Source organism: Elgaria multicarinata, chromosome 7 (genome assembly GCF_023053635.1).
Source record: "Elgaria multicarinata webbii isolate HBS135686 ecotype San Diego chromosome 7, rElgMul1.1.pri, whole genome shotgun sequence".
Lineage (NCBI taxonomy): Eukaryota > Metazoa > Chordata > Lepidosauria > Squamata > Anguidae > Elgaria > Elgaria multicarinata.
Window position 1 is genome coordinate 48,854,103 of NC_086177.1, and position 20,228 is coordinate 48,874,330.

The 20,228-nt window shown below is 38.9% G+C and overlaps 1 protein-coding gene across 1 annotated transcript in view; it reads left to right on the top strand.

Annotated features, from left to right (window-relative positions):
- Positions 1–20,228, top strand: part of LOC134401088 (cadherin-19-like) — an 89,953-nt gene that overhangs the window by 53,008 nt on the left and 16,717 nt on the right. The window contains exons 7-9 of the mRNA XM_063129805.1: positions 2,506–2,762; positions 6,714–6,850; positions 11,622–11,743. Coding sequence (XP_062985875.1) covers positions 2,506–2,762; positions 6,714–6,850; positions 11,622–11,743 — 516 coding nt within the window. The remainder of the gene's footprint in view (positions 1–2,505; positions 2,763–6,713; positions 6,851–11,621; positions 11,744–20,228) is intronic.

Genomic DNA, 20,228 nt, shown 5'->3' on the forward strand with positions numbered 1-20,228 from the left:
CAAATACATACCACCACTATTTTGCTAGAAATACAATATTATAAAGTTTATACTATTATATTACTAGTAAAGTTTACAATGTTATATTGCTAGTAAAATATTTATAATATAATATATAATATATAGTAATACATTATAATATATACATTATATATTTATAAATTACAATATAATAAAAACTATAGTACAGTGTAATGGGTCATTTGGAGGAAAGGGAGTACCACTTGCAACTTAGAATTTGCTTTAAATGTCAGCGAATAGGAATAGGGTAATAGTTGGCACACTGTGTTGCCTTCATTTGACTGTTTTGCTAGTTTGTTAGAGCTGTCAACTGGGATGCTTTTAAATGCTGACTGATAAATACATCCACTGCAGGGCTGTGGATAGCTGACTTTGGAGGAAGAGAGTCCCTTCTCCATAGCGATAAATGAACTCTACTCAGCTCGATTTGAAATAAGCCTTGAGGGGCTTTTGTACAGCTCTGTCTAAAGGGGTGATTAGTGTCCACGGTTTGGATGAAAAATAGATGAAACTTTGAGGGCCGTTTGAAAATTCACCAGTTGCAAATATGCAGAATCTAGTTTTATGTTCTAAGCTGGTGAACTTGTTCTCGGGGAAGTGAACCGCATGGGTAATGCAACTGAGCATCAGAAGCTGCAGAAATGTGTATTCTCAACCACATAACTATATATCACGACTTCTTAGGGCCCAACAAGTCCTAATGTTAGCCACATAACTAGCCCCCACATGCATGTCTTTTAAAGATAAATATCTATCATGCAGAGAGCAATCCTGATTGGGACTGTGGTATGAGGAGGTTTGGGGCTTTAACCCTTTCCTCTGCCACTGTTCTGACTGGATCTGAGGCAAAACAGGAGGTTTCCTCTCATTATGAATGGGGTGTGTGTGTGTGTGTGTGTGTTGGATTCTGATTGGGTTTATGGTGGGGACAGAGGATTAACTCCCCATTCCATGCTCCTGATCTGGGCAATCATTTGTTTGTTTTTAAATAATCCTTGCCAGAGATAAAAAATGTGTTCCATGTCACTTCTAGCTTCACCTTCAGCTATGAAGCTTCCTGGCTGGTCTTCAGCATGCCACTCTTTTTCGATATAAACTACATTGTAGGAATAAATAGAAAAGTATGTGATGAGGATTCACATTTGTCACTAGTGGCCAAAGAACAGCTAACACCTTATCCCTTACAAGTTTACCTGGATATAAATCCCCCTGCTTTAAATGAAGCTTTCTTCCAACAAGGAGGACTTAAGTTAGTCTCAAAATATATTAGCAGTCATTTTATATGTTGGCATTATAAGGTATTGTGTATTGCGTGCTTATAGACTTTTTTTCATTGTAGCTTTTTAGGGAAGAGTTAACTAACATGCACAACATAAGAAGGATAACTGTATGCATTATTTGCTATGCTACACAGTGAAGTATCCTACAGTATGTAAGATCCATGGACAGATTACTCAGATGCATGTTACTTATAATTTTAGTCTAACACCTTACTGGTAGGTAGAACCAAGTTGATTTCTTCCATTTCTTTAACCACCTGATAGTTAAGAAGAAATTCTTCCTGTTGTGACAGCGATGAGGACTTCTAAAAATGCCATGCCACACATTTTGTGGAAAAAGTAATGGGTTGGATATAGACTTAGAATAAATCCATTGAAATCAATGGAACTTAAGTTAGCCATGAGGAATATTCTAAGTATGACTAAGTTTGTTTTCAACCCATCCATTTCAGATCCCAAATAGATGACTACTGCCATCTTAAGTAAAAAAAAATCCTCTAGCAAAACTGTTGAAGGATATTAAGAGACTATGGCTGGGATATAGATTGGCATGAGTGACTGTTTCACTTATGCACAGAGACATTTAAGTTCCCCTTTTTAAATGGTGGATGCCCTTCCAAGTATTTTTTAAAAAAAGTTTTAATGGATCTGTTATGTTTCAGTTATGATGCTCTTTTTAATCTGTATTTTATTATTAAGCCATTTGAGCACCATTTTTGGCTTAAAATAGGATATACTTTAATGAATTAAATAAAATCTGAAAACAGTGGCCTTCAAGAATGGCTCCCATGCACCCTTCACCCCTCCTGTGCAAGAGAAGCTACCTGACCTGGAAAACTAATAATAATAATAATAAAAAAAGTTAGCAGACCTGTCTGCATTAAATCATCCTTAGATCAACAAAAATGGGATTGTGTCCAACATGATACTATAGAATTGAGATTATTGAATTGAGAAACCAAGGCAGTAATTTTAATAGCAGAAGCAAAGTGAAGTGAGGCAAAAGTGAATCATTATTATGTCACAGCAGAGTTGAAAAAAACTCCAGAAGTATCTACTTTCAAAACATTCTCAAAAGAAATGAGACATTCTTCCATCTTAAACTCATCATTGATTGATTATTAATTTCTCAAAGCTGAACAACGACAACAAGAACCAAAAAATAATAATAATTTAACCTTATTTTTTATTTATTTTTGTCCAGAGAGTGGATTATGAGAGTCGAAGGATATATAATATAAAAGTGAAAGGTTTCAACAGACACATAGATAAGCGCTTCCTGAAAGAAGACACTAGATTTGAAGACACAACTATGCTTAGGATCAGAGTGCAGGATGTTGATGAACCTCCAGTTTTCACATCAGAAGAATTCTTGATGGAGATTGCTGAAGAGGAGATGAATGATTCATTTGTGGGAGTTGTGACTGCCAGAGATCCAGACTATGCCAATAGTCCAATCAGGTAAAATTTAAGCTTTACAAGTTTAAAGATTTTGCCAAATAAAGTGAAGGATGGAGAAGAAAGGGGAGATATTAAATAATAAGATATTTTTGAAACAGGATTACTCAGGAGTGTTGAATTTAAGGCCTGTGGTCCTAATCCAGCCAAGCTGGAATCCCAGTCTCTCCCTCTGGGGTTCTGCAGATGGCATGGGCGCTTCTCATGACCCACCCCATTTCCACTGACCAGCAATTATTTCGTGGTTTCCTAGCCTTTGTGAGGGTTTTTTTTTTCCATTCTGAAAGGCTGAACTAAAAGGTTAGTTACTGGCAAAATATGTTTATATTTTCAGCCCCACTCCTTTTATCCCACCCACCATAAGAACATAATAAGAGCCAAGCTGGATCAGATCAAGGGTCCATCTAGTACTCTCTATGAGTACTCACATAGAATCATAGAATCATAGAATAGCAGAGTTGGAAGGGGCCTACAAGGCCATCAAGTCCAACCCCCTGCTCAATGCAGGAATCCACCCTAAAGCATCCCTGACATATGGTTGTCTCTGTTCACACAGTGGCCAACCAGCTGTCAACCAGGAACCCACAAGCAGGACATGGGTGCAAGAACACTCTCCTGCCCATTTCCATAGCAACTGGTGTTTATAGGCTTACTGCCTCAGATACTGGAGGTAGCACATAGCCATCAGGACTAGTAGCCTTCTCCTCCAGGAATTTATCCAACCCCCTTTTAAAACCATCCAAATTGGTGGCATCTTGTGGGAGTGAATTCCATAGTTTAACTATACACTGTGTGAAGAAATACTTCCTTTAATCTGTCCTGAATCTCCAACCAATTAGTTTCATAGAATGACCCTGGGTTCTAATATTATGGGGGTGGGAGAAAAAGTCTCCCCATCTACAGTCTCAACAACTGGAATGCAACCCTCCAAGACCATCTCTGAAATTGAATTTGGCCCTCAGGCTGAAAGAGTTTGGAGACTCCTGCTTCCTAGACATCTAGGAAGAATAGACATCTTACTTTCATTAAATGCACTGCCTTTGTTTGGTTGTGGTGCCAGTTAGGGAATCTCTGTTCTATAAATGAAGCTCTATTTTTGTTGTTGCAACTTTACTCCATTATTTTTGGATTAAAACAATTGAAGTATGGACAGTTGAAATAAAATTCCTGGCTTTTTTATTTTCATGAGTTCCAAAAGTATACGGTTCATTGAGCACTGAAGGGAAGAAATAACACTTTTGCAATGGGTCTTATGAATCAGTTGTATTTTAATTTCAGGGTCAAACAGTGAGGTTCAAATAATAAAATATCATTAGTGGATCCCTTCATATTACTTTTTTGTTTCTTTATTTTTATGTTGCCTATTATATTTACATTTATCGCCCGCCCTTCACCTTCTGGTTACTCAACACAATATATGAGCCAAAGCCTCAGCAACTTCAAAATGAAAGGTCCTTGATATACAGAAAGGGAAGAAGCAAAGACATATAAATTAAGAGTATGCGTAGCTTCAAGATATCATTGATGTTATGTTGTCATAGTATTTTAAATTAAGCTGAAGGGTACTTTTTATTGATTTATCTTTTAGACTAACCCATTTTAATAGATTACGCAATTAAAGCTAATTACTATCCAGGAAATATGAATTAAAACTGGCATTTTTGCTGAAACTGTGATTGGAAGCAATGTAGGTCTTTTGAAGAAATTTGTTATCAGAAAGCCACATGTTCTATTATTTGCCTCAGGAATCTTGTAAACCGTCTACAAGATTTTAAGTTGTTAAAGTTTCCAAATTGTTTTAAAGTTTTTAAAACAAAATCAAAGCTTTAAAATTGTTTTACAATTTAATTCTAAGTCACCTTGAAGGCTGAAAGGTGATTCATAAATGTATAAAATATTTCAATGAAGTTTTAGTTGGCCAAAATAAAATCATGGGGCAGGAGCAGCCTTCTCCAACTGTTGCCATCCAGACGTTTTGAGGCTCAACACGCATTGGCCCCTGCCAACATGGCTAATGCTTTGGAGGACATCAGGGGGAAAAGCCTGGGCTAAAGAGAGAAAATGTGGTGTTATTTCCTGCTCCTCAGTATATTTGGATCAAAAAGCATAAGTCCAAAATCAAAGCAGTTTGAGGGTGGGGGAGGGATGCTTTTCCTTGAGCTTTGCCTACACACACAGAAAAAGTGAACTCTCATGTTGCTTGTATACTCATGTCGAGCCTAGGGATGTTGTGGGTACCTGACTGGGTCTGGGAATCTGATGGACTCCCCTGCCTCCACCTCCCCAGACCCAGCTTGCCTGCCCACGGTGTGCGCTCTGCAGCCCAATGAACACCCAGCAGCCATCTGCCCTTGTCCAGAGCCTTTATTGTTGTGCAAAATGGAGGCTCCACAAATTGCGTATCTCCAACTTGTGTAAATTGCAACCATAAAGGCCCCATTTACACAAGGTAGGAGATTTTTTTATTATTATTATTTATTACATTTTTATAATGCCCACTAGCTGAAGCTCTCTGGGTGGTTCACAAAAATTAAAACCATAATAAAACAACCAACAGGTTAAAAGCACAAATACAAAATACAGTATAAAAAGCACAACCAGGATAAAACCACGCAGCAAAATTGATATAAGACTAAAATACAGAGTTAAGAACAGTAAAATTTAAATTTAAGTTAAAATTAAGTGTTAAAATACTGAGAGAATAAAAAGGTCTTCAGCTGGCGACGAAAGGAGTACAGTGTAGGTGCCAGGCGGACCTCTCTGGGGAGCTCATTCCACAACCGGGGTGCCACAGCAGAGAAAGCCCTCCTCCTAGTAGCCACCTGCCTCACTTCCTTTGGCAGGGGCTCACAGAGAAGGGCCCCTGTAGCTGATCTTAAGGTCCGGGCAGGTGCAACTTCCAGAGCCTCCATTGTGCACAGCAATGGAGGCTCCAGACCAGGGCTCACAGCCGTAAAGAAGCTCACGAGGTGCTGCAAGTGGTGGCGCCGGTGACTTGGCGAGAGTCTGACGGAGTCAGAGGCAGTTGATTCTGTCCATCCCTAGTCTGGCCTGAGATGAGGCAGTTCCCTGACAAAGGAAGGAAAGAAGTACAAGCCCGTTTTCCTGGATTGCCAAAATGAATAAATAAATTATCCTCTGCCAGCTTACAAAACAGCTTTATTTATTTTATTTATTATTGCATTTATATCCTGCCTTTTTTTCCTACAAGAAACCCAAGGCGGCATACTCCACTCCACTTTATCCTCACAACTACAACCCTGTGAGCTGGGTTGGGCTGAGTCTGTGACCGGCCCAAAGTCACCCAGTGGGTTTCCATGGCCAAGTGGGGACTAGAACCCGGATCTCCCGACTCCCAGTCCAACACTCTAGCCACTACGCCACATTGGCTTGTGAGAAGTGTAGCCACAGTTATTTCGCTCCCCGTCATGGCACCATGATTTTGTCACCTTTTCTTTACGCTTAATGGAAGAGGAAGGCATATTATAAAATATGTGCTCTTTTCTCTCTCCCTCCCCCTCCACATTGTGTTGCTCCTTTGACATTGTATCAAGCCAACCAAGATGAAAAAAAAAATCACTGTTCTATCCCAACTTAGTTGCCAGTGTGAGTCATTTCACAAGTGGCACTTGGCCGTTTCTTTTGAATCGAGTCATTCACCTGCTGTGAGCCCGTCTGCGAAATAAGAATGAATAATGCATTTTAGATTTGGTTCACATTAATATAGGTCTCAGGCATATTTAGTTTCATAAAAAGAAGCGCTTTGATCTTGGCAGCAGTGAATTTTAAATGTTTATCAGTGCATGATTTCTGAGTAGCTGGAGCACACATCCATATTCATGTCTACATAGTTCTCTTTTCTTGACTGACAATAGCTTATATGTCCTTGTTCCATAAGGAACATTTTTGCTCAGTGTCTAAGAAAGTCTCTCTTCGTTTCACTTTGGGGTGCAGGTATTCTATTGTTCCCAGCAACTATTTAAGGGGATTGTTCAGCATCAATGCACACAATGGAACAATTGGTATAACTGAACCTCTGGACCGAGAGACAGCAGCTTGGCACAACATAACTGTTACAGCCACAGAATCAAGTGAGTAAGACTTTAAGGAACCCTGTGTTTGAGTTACGTCAGTTAACAATATATATATCCATTGCAATTATCTTCAGAATACTCCTTCTTTCTGAATTGAGAACATATGCAGTTTTCTCATTATGTCACTATTGCTTGTTACATTGGCTAGCATTATTAAAATGGGAAGTTTGATAGAAGCTAAATAATTTTGGAGCTCCAAAGTCCTGTACACTTTCATAAAAGATTACTTTTTTAAAAAAAGATGGGGGTGTAAACGAAGAAGAAGCATAGAAGAAATGTAATATAACAGAAACTATAACTACACTGAAGCGTATAAAATTGCTCTCCTGGTATAAGATCTTATGTTAAATTAGACTCTGGTTAATTTCACAGCAGGTTTTTTGAATGGTATGAAATTAGCCAGGGTTTAATTTAACACCAGTCAGAAACCTATGCCTCAAATTAATTGTGAAAGCAGAGCCTAAATCAGCCAGACTTCCATACAGTTGCAATTAAACTTGAAAAGCATCCCTTATATAGATCTCACCTGTCAGTTTTGTCTCAAAATCAAATGCAAATTGCCTCATTTGTGCTCTCACTCACAGGTCACCTTGCCTTTGGGATGTGATTCCCCCCAAACATTGCTTAGATGTGAATCTGGAACAGTGTGTGCCAAAATCTTAGTTGCCAGCAATAAAAAGTGCAAATGAAATTCACAAGGGAACAATTTCAGATAACTTGAGATTGCTTCTTCAAAAAGATGAGCTGTGAACTTTTTTATTATAAGGATAATACACAAAAAATATTAAATCATATCAAAAGAAAAATTACGGCATGGAGAAATCACACAGCATCACTTTAAAGAATCCCAATAGTTTATAAACAGAATTCAGTTTAAATAGAAACTGTATGGTCCTTTTTTTCTTTTCTTTGATCTTGTTACAGTCCAATATAAAAGGACCTTTATAATACAATAATATTAATAGCTACCAGAAGTCAATATTATCTGACTATTTACAGAAAATAGGAATGGGCAGCCAGAGGGAGGAGAAGTGGTTCACCCCGCAGATATTTATTTATTTATTTATTTATTTATTATATTTATATTCCACCCCATAGCCAAAACTCTCTGGGTGGTTTACAAAAGTTAAAAACAGTAAAAATTAAAAACAAATATACAAAGTTTAAAAACATAAAAAGCATAAAAACAACAGTATCCTTATAAAAAAAAACAAAAAAACAGCTATTCTGGGGTCCGTTAAAAAACAAACTCAGCTCATGTTGTTAAATGCTGTTAAATACCTGGGAGAAGAGAAAGGTCTTAACCTGGCGCCGAAAAGATAACAATGTTGGCACCATGCAAGATATAGATAATAAAATTTTAAAGGGGGGAGAAACAGCCTATTCCTCTACCCCCCCCCCCCGTTTTTTTAAAACTTTTCCACAGGTGCGGGACTGCCCATGGCAACCAAACAGGGTGTGCCATGGGCTCCACTGCCCAAAAAGTTGGGGTAAGTGCCCGACTTTTTTGGAGTGGAGTTTCCAGGGTTTGCCACTGGATGGCTTTGCAGTGGCGGCTGCATCATGTAGTTAACGTGCCACTACTTCGAAGCTACCCCGGGGCAAACCCTTTGTGTAGATGTACCCACAGACACACACACAGCAGGTTAATTACAGAGACTTTAGAAGCCCCCATTGGGCACATCTCCACTCTGATGTTAATTGATTGGTTTGGAAGCAGCCAATCTCTGCTCTGGAAGATCAAATGCTTCGCAGATGCTCACAGTTACCAGATGATTCCAAGGCGGAGTGCACATCCCTAACTCAAACCTTATAAAATCCAAAGCTTCATATGGCCCCAGTGACTATAATAGGAACATCAACAAACAGCTGTAACCTTTTTACTTTTTAACAGAAATGGGTGAAATTTGGAGACATAGTAGCTCCTTCTGATTGGATGAAGGCTCAAAAATGTTGGACAAATAGGTTCAGGGGCTATGTGGTAGGTGTCTTTAAAATTTTATTTAAAAAAGGAGGTTGGCTATAACTTTTTAATTACTTTACAGCAGGAACAGGCAACTTCAGAGGGTTTTGGTGTCAATTTTGTCCCATCCCCCCAGTAAAATCACCACCGTGTCACCAAATTCTGGCAGTGCAGCACTGGTGGCAAAAAAAGCAGCATTTTCACTTTAAAACAAAGGACATGATGAAATTGCATCTTGTTTTAAAGGCAAATCTCGCTACTAATCGAATGCAATTTCCCTTTAAAACTAAGGGGGGATATTTTAAAAGAGAAATGCAGCTGTTTGACACCTCTGCAATCATGCCATCACAATTTGGCAGCAGTAGCACTTTGGGGAGGGGCAAAAAAGAGGCCAGGAGAAAGCCAGATGCAGGTCACGGGTTGCCCACCCCTGCTTTACAGAGTTGGAATAAATTTTCAGACATGGTTCCCTCTTCTGAGGGTATGAAGCCTGCCAAATTTCAGACAGATAGATGTAGGGGTGCTTCATGCAAGGGGAGACTTTAAAGCTTAGGGAGGTATTATTATTATTATTATTATTTATTTATATAGCACCATCAATGTACATGGTGCTGTACAGAGTAAAACAGTAAATAGCAAGACCCTGCCGCATAGGCTTACAATCTAATAAAAGAAGGCTTCATTTATCCCTGAGTTGTTTTGGGGCTGTTCACATGAAAATGACATGCAGCATAGCAGTGCTCCTTGGTAAATAACTTGCAAAATTTCAAAAGGATAGGGACTGGGGTTAGAGAGTTATGATGAATGAAAAACAGATTTCAGCATTCTTTTTGTTTTCTGGAGGAAATGTAACAATGGAGCTGGATGAAATATAATTCTTTTACAGAGACACATAGCTTGAGTACTCTGGGACACCTGAAGAGCCAATTTGGGATCTGCCTGATTGCTTTTGGGATGCCACAGAGGACGCCTGATTCCTATTGGGAGAGCCCCTAATCTGGCTCTTATTTGGGATCTGACAAAACCAAAAGCACTTCACTACAATTTATATACCCTTGTGTTGTTTTTCATCTTGTTGGACAGCAGGGAAATAATATGTTAAAGTGACAAACATAATTGCTATATTCATACCAAGCCCTAGATAGCTTAATAAAAACACTTTAAATAAATTGTGTAATAGAGAAATCAAGTAACAGAAAAGAAAGCATTTTTTTAAAAGAAATCCAAAAATTTTCAACAGAATATTAAAATACTTATATGAGATGGTGAATGTTGTTCTGCAGTGGTGGTAGTGTTGTTGTAAGTGAATGAATTTCTGTAATTCTATGTCAGTTTTTAAAAGCAAGCCATATTAGTTGTTTGCTTACTTTATCAACCAGTGGCAGAACTAACTGGGTTAAAAAAATATTCTTCTTTGGAATAGCAAGAGCCTAAAATACGTTGTTCAAAAACAAAACTGAATTATTTGGTGGGCATTCTTTGTCAGAAAATGATCACAAATGACTATAGAAAATTACACAAGAAAGCATCTCACCCATATTAACACCATGTGGATGCCTAAAAGGATGCATTTACCCAAGGGGTGAATTTCAATATTTACTATTGAAGATTTCCATTTACAGAATGGACCTTTTCAATATGGCCAAGGGATAAAACTACTTCCTAGAATCCCTTTCCATTTTTCACTTTAAGGGAGAATCAAACCTTCTCTGCTTTTGCAAAGTAGTGATATGTTGAACAATAACCCAAACCAGTAACTTTTAAAACCCCAGTAATAAGAAAACCAATGAAGAAAGCCAACGAAGAAAATTATAGGAGCTCATTAGTGCAATCCTATACATACTCACCTATACATACTCACTCAAATTGAACCATTGAACTCAAATCAGGCTTATGTCTGAGTGGTCATCCTTAGCATTGTGCTGTAATCCACTTGTTGTTATTTATTATATTTTTATATTGCCCAATAGCCGAGAATCTCTGGGAAGAGCACAATTATCTTATTGATAACAATGAAGAGTGTGGCTTTGCATATTTTTGTGAGCTGAAAATAAATTCTCAAACATATCTTGATAATTAAGCTGATGTAAGTGTGGAACAATTCACTGCAATATACTGTTTGTCATGCTATCTTAAGCAAGTGATCCATTTATTCAAAAGCATTTGGGTTTAGCACATTTTCCATAAATTATTTAAGAGAGGCTTTCTTTTCTTTCCATCTGGTTTTCAAGGTTTTTTCTCTCCCCACATTAATCTCTTGATTATTCTCTTCACTTGATTACTCAATACGATGACTTGCAAACTCCAAAGAAAAACACTGTGTCAGAGGTCATTTAAGGAAATCTGACAGTTTATTTGCAGTATTTAATCGATGATGACAATCATCAAATGAGGAACGTGCCTGAATGAACCAGGCCAGTGCTGTACGATCTTGTATGGAGTCATTCACATGCAATTCAGACATTTCTTGCAATTATTCCTTTTCAAGACTCTGTATAGCAGCACAATGGGTAATGCTGTACAAAATACATTATTATTATTATTATTATTATTATTATTATTATTATTATTATTATTATTGTGACATACACTGATATGTAATACAATTATGTGCATGGTACTTATTAAGATCAAAGGCATCCTACGTCCCTCTGAAGAGGTTTTCTTTTTTTGCAGGGGGAGCTATTGTAACTGAACGAAGATTTTAATGCCTAAATTATACACCAAAACACAATGTTTCAACAATTGAATATGAGCTATTGATTTTTCCTTTCATTGTACATATTTTTGTTCCCTTTGATTCAGCAAACCCAAATCAAATATCGAAAGTGAATGTTTATATCCAAGTTCTTGATATTAATGAATATGCACCAGAATTTTCTGAATCCTATGAGACGTATGTTTGTGAGAATGCAAGACCTGGACAGGTAAGAATTAAAACAAAAACACCTTTCTTCTTTTCTCCCTGCTGAGATCTGCAAGTGCTCATCTTTACTTTACTTGTAGGAAATCTTGCAAGAGCTTCAAATTTGGACAGGTATTCCAGAATGAAAGATTTCAGCTGCAACTGATATTAGTGGCCAATTTAGTTTTAGTATTTTCCTTTCCAGTCCACCCGAGGTGCTAGATTGAGAGTAAGGCCTTGTTTTGATCTCAGTGTTGTTGGGACTACCCGTCCACATTCCCTTCTGTTGACTTCCATTATCAAGAGCTCAATGAGGTTGTTTGTTGGTTACTGCTTTGGATGGACAGGGCGGAGAGGGGAAGAAGATTGTCATTAACCATAGGATATTGGGTTTTCACCTTCTGCTTAGCAGTCTTCTGTAAGAGAGTGTACTACCTTTAGCTGCTTTGTTCTTCAATGTTGTCACTGGAACCTTTATATTTGGCATGTGTGCATGATCTGAAGTAAAAATGGAACTGGGGGAACTTTAAAAAAAAATTAAAAACAACAACAACCCAGCAATTGATCTCTGCTGTCCTTTATCTCTGCTGGGTGCTATCAGTCTCATTTCCTGCCCTCTAAGTATCAAACTCCCATAATGCTTGTTCATGCTATTAATAAAAGTTGCAGCCCCTTTGTCTTTCTGTGTCTGTGTATGTCACCTCATGCATTCCTTTCTCTATTGCAGGCACAATAATAATGTTGCTTGTATTTAAATTTCCAGGGTGCAAACCTAGGCTTGACATTCATCAATGTGAAAATGAAATAAAATGTCAAAAACTTTTCATCAGTTAGAGCTGACAAGAAATGTCCATATATCCACTATCACTGCCTGCCATTAAGGATACTATAGCTGAATCAAAGAGCATCCTGACTACTCACTAGACAGGCTGCATTTAATCACTGTCATGTGTCCACCCATGTTAAGAACAAAACGTGGTCCATCTAATTGAGAATACCAGCTGTTGAGCAGAAACCCACAATCAGTACAAGAGTTCAAAGGCACCCCCCCCCCATGTACCCTAGAAACTGTTGTAAATAGGCCTCTTATACTGGAGGTAACACATAGCTATCAGGACTAGTAACCATTGATAGCCTTCTCCAAGAATATGACCAATTCTCTTTTAAAGCCATCTAAGTTGGTGGCCATCATTATGTCCTGTGGTAGTGAATTCCATTGTTTAATATGCTTTGTGTAAAATGTACTTCCTTTTATCTGTCCTGAATCTCCCACCAATCAGCTTCATGGGATGACCCCACGTTCTAGCATTATGGGAGAGGGAGAAAAATGTCTCCCTATCCACATTCTCCAAACCATGCATAATTTTGTACACCTCACCTTTCTTGCCTCTTTTCTAAGCTAAGCAATCCCAAATGTTGCAACTTTTCATCATAGCAGAGTTGTTTCAGCCCTTTTTCTGAACGTTTTCCAACCCAGGTTCTAGGGGTGGGCACTCTTCTGGGGCTTGGTCCAGCATGCACTCATCAGCCACCCACCCTCCTACCAACATTGTGTACTCCCCCACCCCTGCATCAATGATGGCAACCATTGATGCAGCAGGAAGAAGTGTGATATTTCAGCATCTCGTGGCTCCGTGAGCACTTGAGTGGAGTATGTGTTCATGCCAAGAGTGTGTGACTGGGCCCAGGGGGGCAGATGCCGGAGGGGTTCACTGGAGTCCCAGACCCAGTCAGGCACTTGTGACATCCATAAACTCAACAATATCCTTCTTAAGGTGTAGTGACTAGAACTGTACAAAGTATTCCAAGTGTGGTTGCATCAAAGATTTGTATAAGGGCAGTATGAAATTGGCAGATTTATTTTCAATTCATTTTCTAGTTATGCCTAACATGAAATTTGCCTTTTTCATGGCTGTTCCACACGGAATTGACATTTTCATGGAGCTGCCCACCTCAACCCCTGAGATCTCTTTCTTGATCAATCACCACTAGCTAAGATCCCATCGACACATACCTGAAGTTGTTCATAGTGCCTTATGTACACATATGTTCATAGTCTCTTCTGGATAGTCAGTCAAATGAATCTACATCCAGCTTCCATTGCCTTACCAATTGCATCTAGCTAGACATAGACATTGTATATCTGTGTCAAATAAAAAAAGGAATATTTGCATTAAGTATTAGCAGTATAACTAAAAACCTGTAATGGTTAATCTTAGCAACCTCATTTATATCTTGACTATGAATGAGGACAAGTTGAGATCTTTCAAATGCCTATCAACCTCTTCAGAAACATTGCTAGCATCTTCATAACCCATAGTATTGAAAGCTGATATGAACATCTATTGAAGTTTTCCCCACCCCAGTGCTCTCCAGATGTATGGGAGTGCAACTCCCAACATTCCTAGATGGCATGGCCAATGTCCCTATTGGCTGGAAACCATGGAAGTTACAATCCAACATATCTGGAGAGTGGGTTGGGGAAGGCTGCTTTATTGAATACTCATGTACAAGCATAGTATCAGTGCCATAGTACTGAAAGCAAAACTTGCAGAGTTGCAGGAAATCAAGACAGTTCCATCAAGTGCACCATAAATAGTAAGGTCATTTTTTTTTTTAATGGACCCCACAATTGTTGTTTTTAAATGGATACTGTTGTTTTTATACTGTTTTTATGTGTGTGTGTGTGTGTGTGTGTGTTTTAAATTGTATACTTTTAATGTTTACTATTTTTAAATGTTGTAAACCGCCCAGAGAGCTTCGGCTGTGGGGCGGTATATAAATGTAATTAATTAAATAAATAAATAAATAAATAAATAAGGTCAGCACACAAGATCACTTCATCACCAGTTAGGTAGTTACTGGACCAGGGAACTGTGAATTTCAGGTTGTCTAGTGCACTGCCTTTTTTTAAAAAAAGAATACATATCTCTCCAGCTACTCACTGTCTCAGCTTCTTTTTTAGCCACTAGTTCTAAATTATATGAAACTGGCCTTTATAAACAGCCAAGACAGCATCCCATTTTATACATCTTCATCCTACCCAATTTTTGAAGGGAAGAACTCATGCAAACTGGGCCTTCATATGATTCCACACTCTCCTGCCGGGTGTGATTCACACTGGAGATTAGTTCCATAGTGGAGGGAGAAGGCTCATGCCATGTTTCTGACACTATTTTGATACTGATCCTTGTCAAATATGGACCAGGGCTGAGAGTTCATATTCTTCTCTCTATAGTTACCTTAATGGTAAAAAGAAACGTACCGATATAACTTTCAGCTTTTCAGTCCAAAGTTGGAGATAGTTGATTTGTAAGAAAATGCTTCCACCTAATTTCATTCCATCAAAGTTCCATATCTAAATTTGCAAATTATTGTGTCTTCATTATACCTTTATTGTGTCTTTCTGGGTGCTGGTGAACTTTTTGATTTATCCTCTGGAAATAGCTCTCTCTCTTAGAGAAGTCCTTGGGACCATCATAGAAAAGTATAACTTGGTAATAAAAACTGAATGTAAAAGAAGATTGATTTTTTTCCTAACTCCATCCATCATGTTTATCAGTCACTTTAAACAGATTTTCATTATACATTTTATGTTCCAGCTCTGCACCTTCTACCAACCCACACATCAGCTACACAGTAGCCAGCATCCTCTTACACAAACCAAGTGCAGTGCATTAGCAGCATTAGATTTACTATTCTGTAAAACACTTTAAAACAAGTTATGCCTGAAAGAAACTCAATAAAATAAATCCACTTTCTCTGATAGCCATCTGATGTAACAGAATAGTATCAATAACTGTAAATGTTACATTGACGTGAATTTACAATATGTCTCTTCAGCTATCACAACTAGCTGTGAAAGTTGGGGGAAATTATCAAAGGTCTTTAATTAATTTAGCATTATTTATAATTTTTATAGTACTCAATATACTAAGTAATTATGTCATTCATCTCCACATCACATATGTACATTAGGTTCTCATTTTACATATTCTATAGGTTGCTAAGGTCCTCATTTTACAGATGTGGTTGAGAGAATGCCTTGCCCAAAGCCTTATGTAGCAGAGATTTGAATTCAGGCCTGGACTGAAATCTCTTTGGCAAAATCTACAGTAACTTAATTGGTGCCTCTCACCAACATATTCTAAAGGTCAAACTACATGGGATGGTGTTTTAATCTGTCTTTATCATATCAAAAGCCATAAAAAAAACCTGACAAAAATATTTGTGGAGACAATGGCCTTAGCTAGACCTACGGATTATCCCAGGCAAATGGAGGGATCATCCCTGCCTGCTCCCAGGATCCCCTGTGTGTCATTTGGATGCACAGGGATGATCCCAGGACAATCCCAGTATATAGGCCTGATCTAGCCATGGCCAATATTCTAAGGCAAGCTGAGTACCAATGTAACTTGGAGTAATAAATGGTCCCCAAATCAAAGCGGAGGAGGGGGTGATGTACGAAAATGTCTGCACGTCTGTGATTTGAAAATCACAATTTTAAAAATCCTAATGCATTAACAAAGATTGGAGCAAAAATCAATAGGGGTGTGTGTGTGTGTGAGAGAGAGAGAGAGAGAGAGAGATTCCTTTTGGTTTTCACAAGGGAGATTCTCTATGGACACTTAAATCTGCATCATTCAATCTGGTTTTTTTATGGAATTTTTGTTTACTCCAGCATGTCACATTGACTAGGACAACAACAACCACCAAAAATTGTTTGTAAAATTCAGCTCATTCCTTATCTGTTCCATCTATGTTTTATTGATTGCCAGACTCATTGACAGAATCAGATTTTTTTTATTGGATGTATGAGAATTTCATTCCTGCCTAGAAATGTGAATTTGTGCTATGCAACAGAACCCCCTCCCCAAAGTTATAATCTGGCCTGCAAGTCCACAGAATCCAAGCTAGTCTGCTGCAAAATCTGCAAGTCAGATTCATAGAAATCCAGACTCATTGAATCTGTTGTGGATTTCTCCATCATCCCAAGTCCCAGGCACTTTTTATGTACAAAAAAACACCTAAATATGAAGTGGTTGAAATTTGAAGACATTGAGCATCATCAGATGAGTGTTTTATTGCATGATCGTTACTGGGCACTCACAGATTTTTGCAGGTCCTATTCATGATGTAATTCACTTCCCGTGCATCTCCCACCCCTTCTAGCCTTCTTCCTGCCACAAAAAAGACCCCGGTTAAGTCCAAATTATTTTTAGAGATGTAACTTGCCACTATCTCCTGCTATGTGCAGGAGAAGCAGCATAATAGAAATGCCCCACTGAATGGGCCATGTGCAAGTTGTTTACTTCCTCTTTCCTCTCTCTGAGGAAGAGGAAGTACTGAGCCACAAATGTGAAAGCGGAGAACTGACGATAAGGAAGCATGATTTTGCCCCGTCTGATGGAGTTCATTCTTTACCTAATGTGCAGGTGTCAGTGTCCTAGAAGGGCTACGTTGTAGGTCTACCTCTATGTAAATACTGAAATGAGACGTGCAAGTGGGAAGTCAATTTGCCCCAAGTATCTTGACAAAACTTTTGTCACAGTTTTTAACTTTTGTAAACTGCCCAGAGAGCTTCGGCGATGGGGCGGTATATAAATTTAATAAATAAGTAAATAAATAAATAAATAAATAAATATGGCCGTATAGAATAGGATGGGATGAATCCTCCCCACATCTACTCTTTTGCTCTCTACTTTTCCTTCCCCAGTTACATTTTTCCAAGATTCAGATAGCTTCTGGTATCAGAACACAGCTGAAATAATAAAGACTTTGAAGGTTCATTAATGCATCTCTAACCTCCTCCATCCACTGCTCCTATATTTGAAGACATGAATCTGTTGCTATCACTTCTAATTTGGTCTAGAACTTTCTGCAGCAAAAGATCAATGTATCAGATAAGGCAGAATAATAGCTGCAACAGTGAAAATTTTCAACATATGGCATTTTATCAGTATCACAGAATCAGTTCAGTAACTGAATGGTGCCACGACACAGGCTCTGAACACCAGACCTCCCGTCTGCCACCACTTATTATGGGGCGACACAGGCTCTGAACATCAGACCCAGCCGAGGCTACTCCCTGCTCAAGCCAAGCACCACCACTTGGTACATCTGAGGCAAGGGATAAAGCCCACCTTCCTCCAAACTATGTGGAGAAAGGGGTTTAAAATGGGGAATGGATTTTAATATATATAATAATGCGCTGTGAGTTATATCTGCTGAGGTGAATGATTGTCAGAGTGGGTGCTGAATGTGTAAACTTAAGATGATAAATGCCGAACAGACACATGGGACTTTTGTGGTAGTTTAAAAACAAAACAATCAAAATTTATTTTTAAAAGTTCATAAGCTTTGTTTCAAATAACAACATTTAAAAACCTTTTTGAAACCTTCCATACAATCCTGTCACTCTCACATTCACGCTTTCCTTTTTCTCACACAATCACTCTTGAACTTTTTTATTATCAGTATTGATTAATATACTTCCACTACATGCACACCACACTCTAAAGACACCACTCACTACACTGACTCTCAAATTTCCCAGAACTTAAGTACCGTAAATACAGAGAGCACTACAGACTCTAAGAGTACCTAACAAGTCTCCCTGTAAAGGTTTCCTGAAAAAGAACAAGAACAAGAACTCTCAATTCCCTCAGTCATTCCCTTATATATATCACTCCTCCCCCTCCCAAGACATTCTAACTCCGCCCACTCAGGCCAACATTCTACAAACTGCAGACACATTTGAAATTGACTTGTGGGGTGTAACGCCACAATTGGCACTTCTTTTTCTCATGTTTTTCCATGTACTCAAGCAGGATGCTGCATATATTTTCCTGCAGGGAGATACAAAAGATTCCCTTTGGATGTGATAGTATGACAAACAAGAAGTACAAGTCAATTACACCTACCCTTGCTTAATGTCACATCAGAAACAGTTCAAAAGCAGACAGGTCACCAAAATGTATAGGGTGTCTTGCAGTTTGCAAGTATATTCCATTGCTTTCAGTGGAGCTTACTTCCAAACAAGTGTGCGAGAATGGCAGCAGTATATCAAACAATATAAAGGAGGACCAAATTTATCTTAGGTCCTACAGATGAATGAATCTGACACGGTCAGAATTACAACAACCTAGTGCTGTACTGAAGGAGATTGAAATGTTCTGCTTCAAATGTGTTTTTAGAAAAGTAAGTAAACTGAGCCTCTAAAATATTTTCAGATGTGTATTATATGTAGGACTGAGCTGGGCAGGGGATCCATTTCACACACACATAAATAGAATCAAAAGAGGCCATACTTTTTTGGCTTTTTTGTAGAGGAAATTGTGAATTTTCATTTTAAAAAATACCTCTGATCTTTAGTGATCCCTCTTTGTTGAGGATTGCATGTATGATTTGTATAGGAAGCATTAATCACATACTAAATACAGTTCATTTGCCCTTAGCAATATCAGTAAATAACCAAATCTGATTGGCTGCATAATATTTTGACATCCTCATCCAGTAAATCTCCAATATGTGAACCCGTTTGGCTTGGATCACTTGCATTGGGATAAAATAAATATGGGAAAAGGTGAGGAGGAATCAAAGGGAAAAAATAAGGCTTAGATGTTGTGGTGCATGGAGGCAAGAAATAATGAGATGACACATAGTATTGGGTTTAAATAGGGCCACATTTATTAAGTGATCTGTAAAGGGGAGATCCTAGTCAAAGAGGGCATCCTCAATAAGGCCACTTAGCAGGCCTGTCCCTAAATTGGGCGAGACATTCACCACCCTGAATTGGTGCCTGGGACTTTGCCATCCCACAGGCTACCCCTTTTGGGGTAGGGAGACGTTCCGGTGTCACCCCAGCACAGGCTGCGTGGCTCTGTGTGAGTGAGGAGGGTTGGCCTCAAAGGTAACCCTTATCTCTCCAGCCAGACCACGGGGCTCAAAGCTAGGAGCCTCAGGTATTACCAATCACTGCAACAGTGCCTGTGAATGCTCACTGCCCCAGAACCCCTCTCAAGATGCCCTTACCTACCACCCTAAATCAAATGTGACCAAATTATCAGACATGAACCGAATTAACCTATTTAATACTCCCAAGCTGCCTTACAGTATGGAGTAGGGGAAAAAACTCATGGCCAAATTAGGTCATGAGCAAAAAATTCCTACTCGGACCCCTATTGGCAGCCAGCCAGCTCATACGGCCTACAGGCTGGGAGGGAGGGAGCCGCGCAATGAAAGAGTAAACTGGGAGGGGTAGCAACAGTTTTGTTCACTGAAGTCACCTCCCAGCCTTGTGGCGCCACCAGTGATGAGCCAATAGCGGGCCCACACATCTCCTCTCTTGGCCCCCTCCACAACACAGACACCCCATGCCCAGGCTATGCTGGGTGTGGCAGGATGGCGTTTGTGGCGGGATTGCTCCCCAAACCACATCTTTCCAGTAGAAAAAATGGATATGGAGACTATTTGAGTGATCCCTGTTGGGATGGTAGTGTGGATAC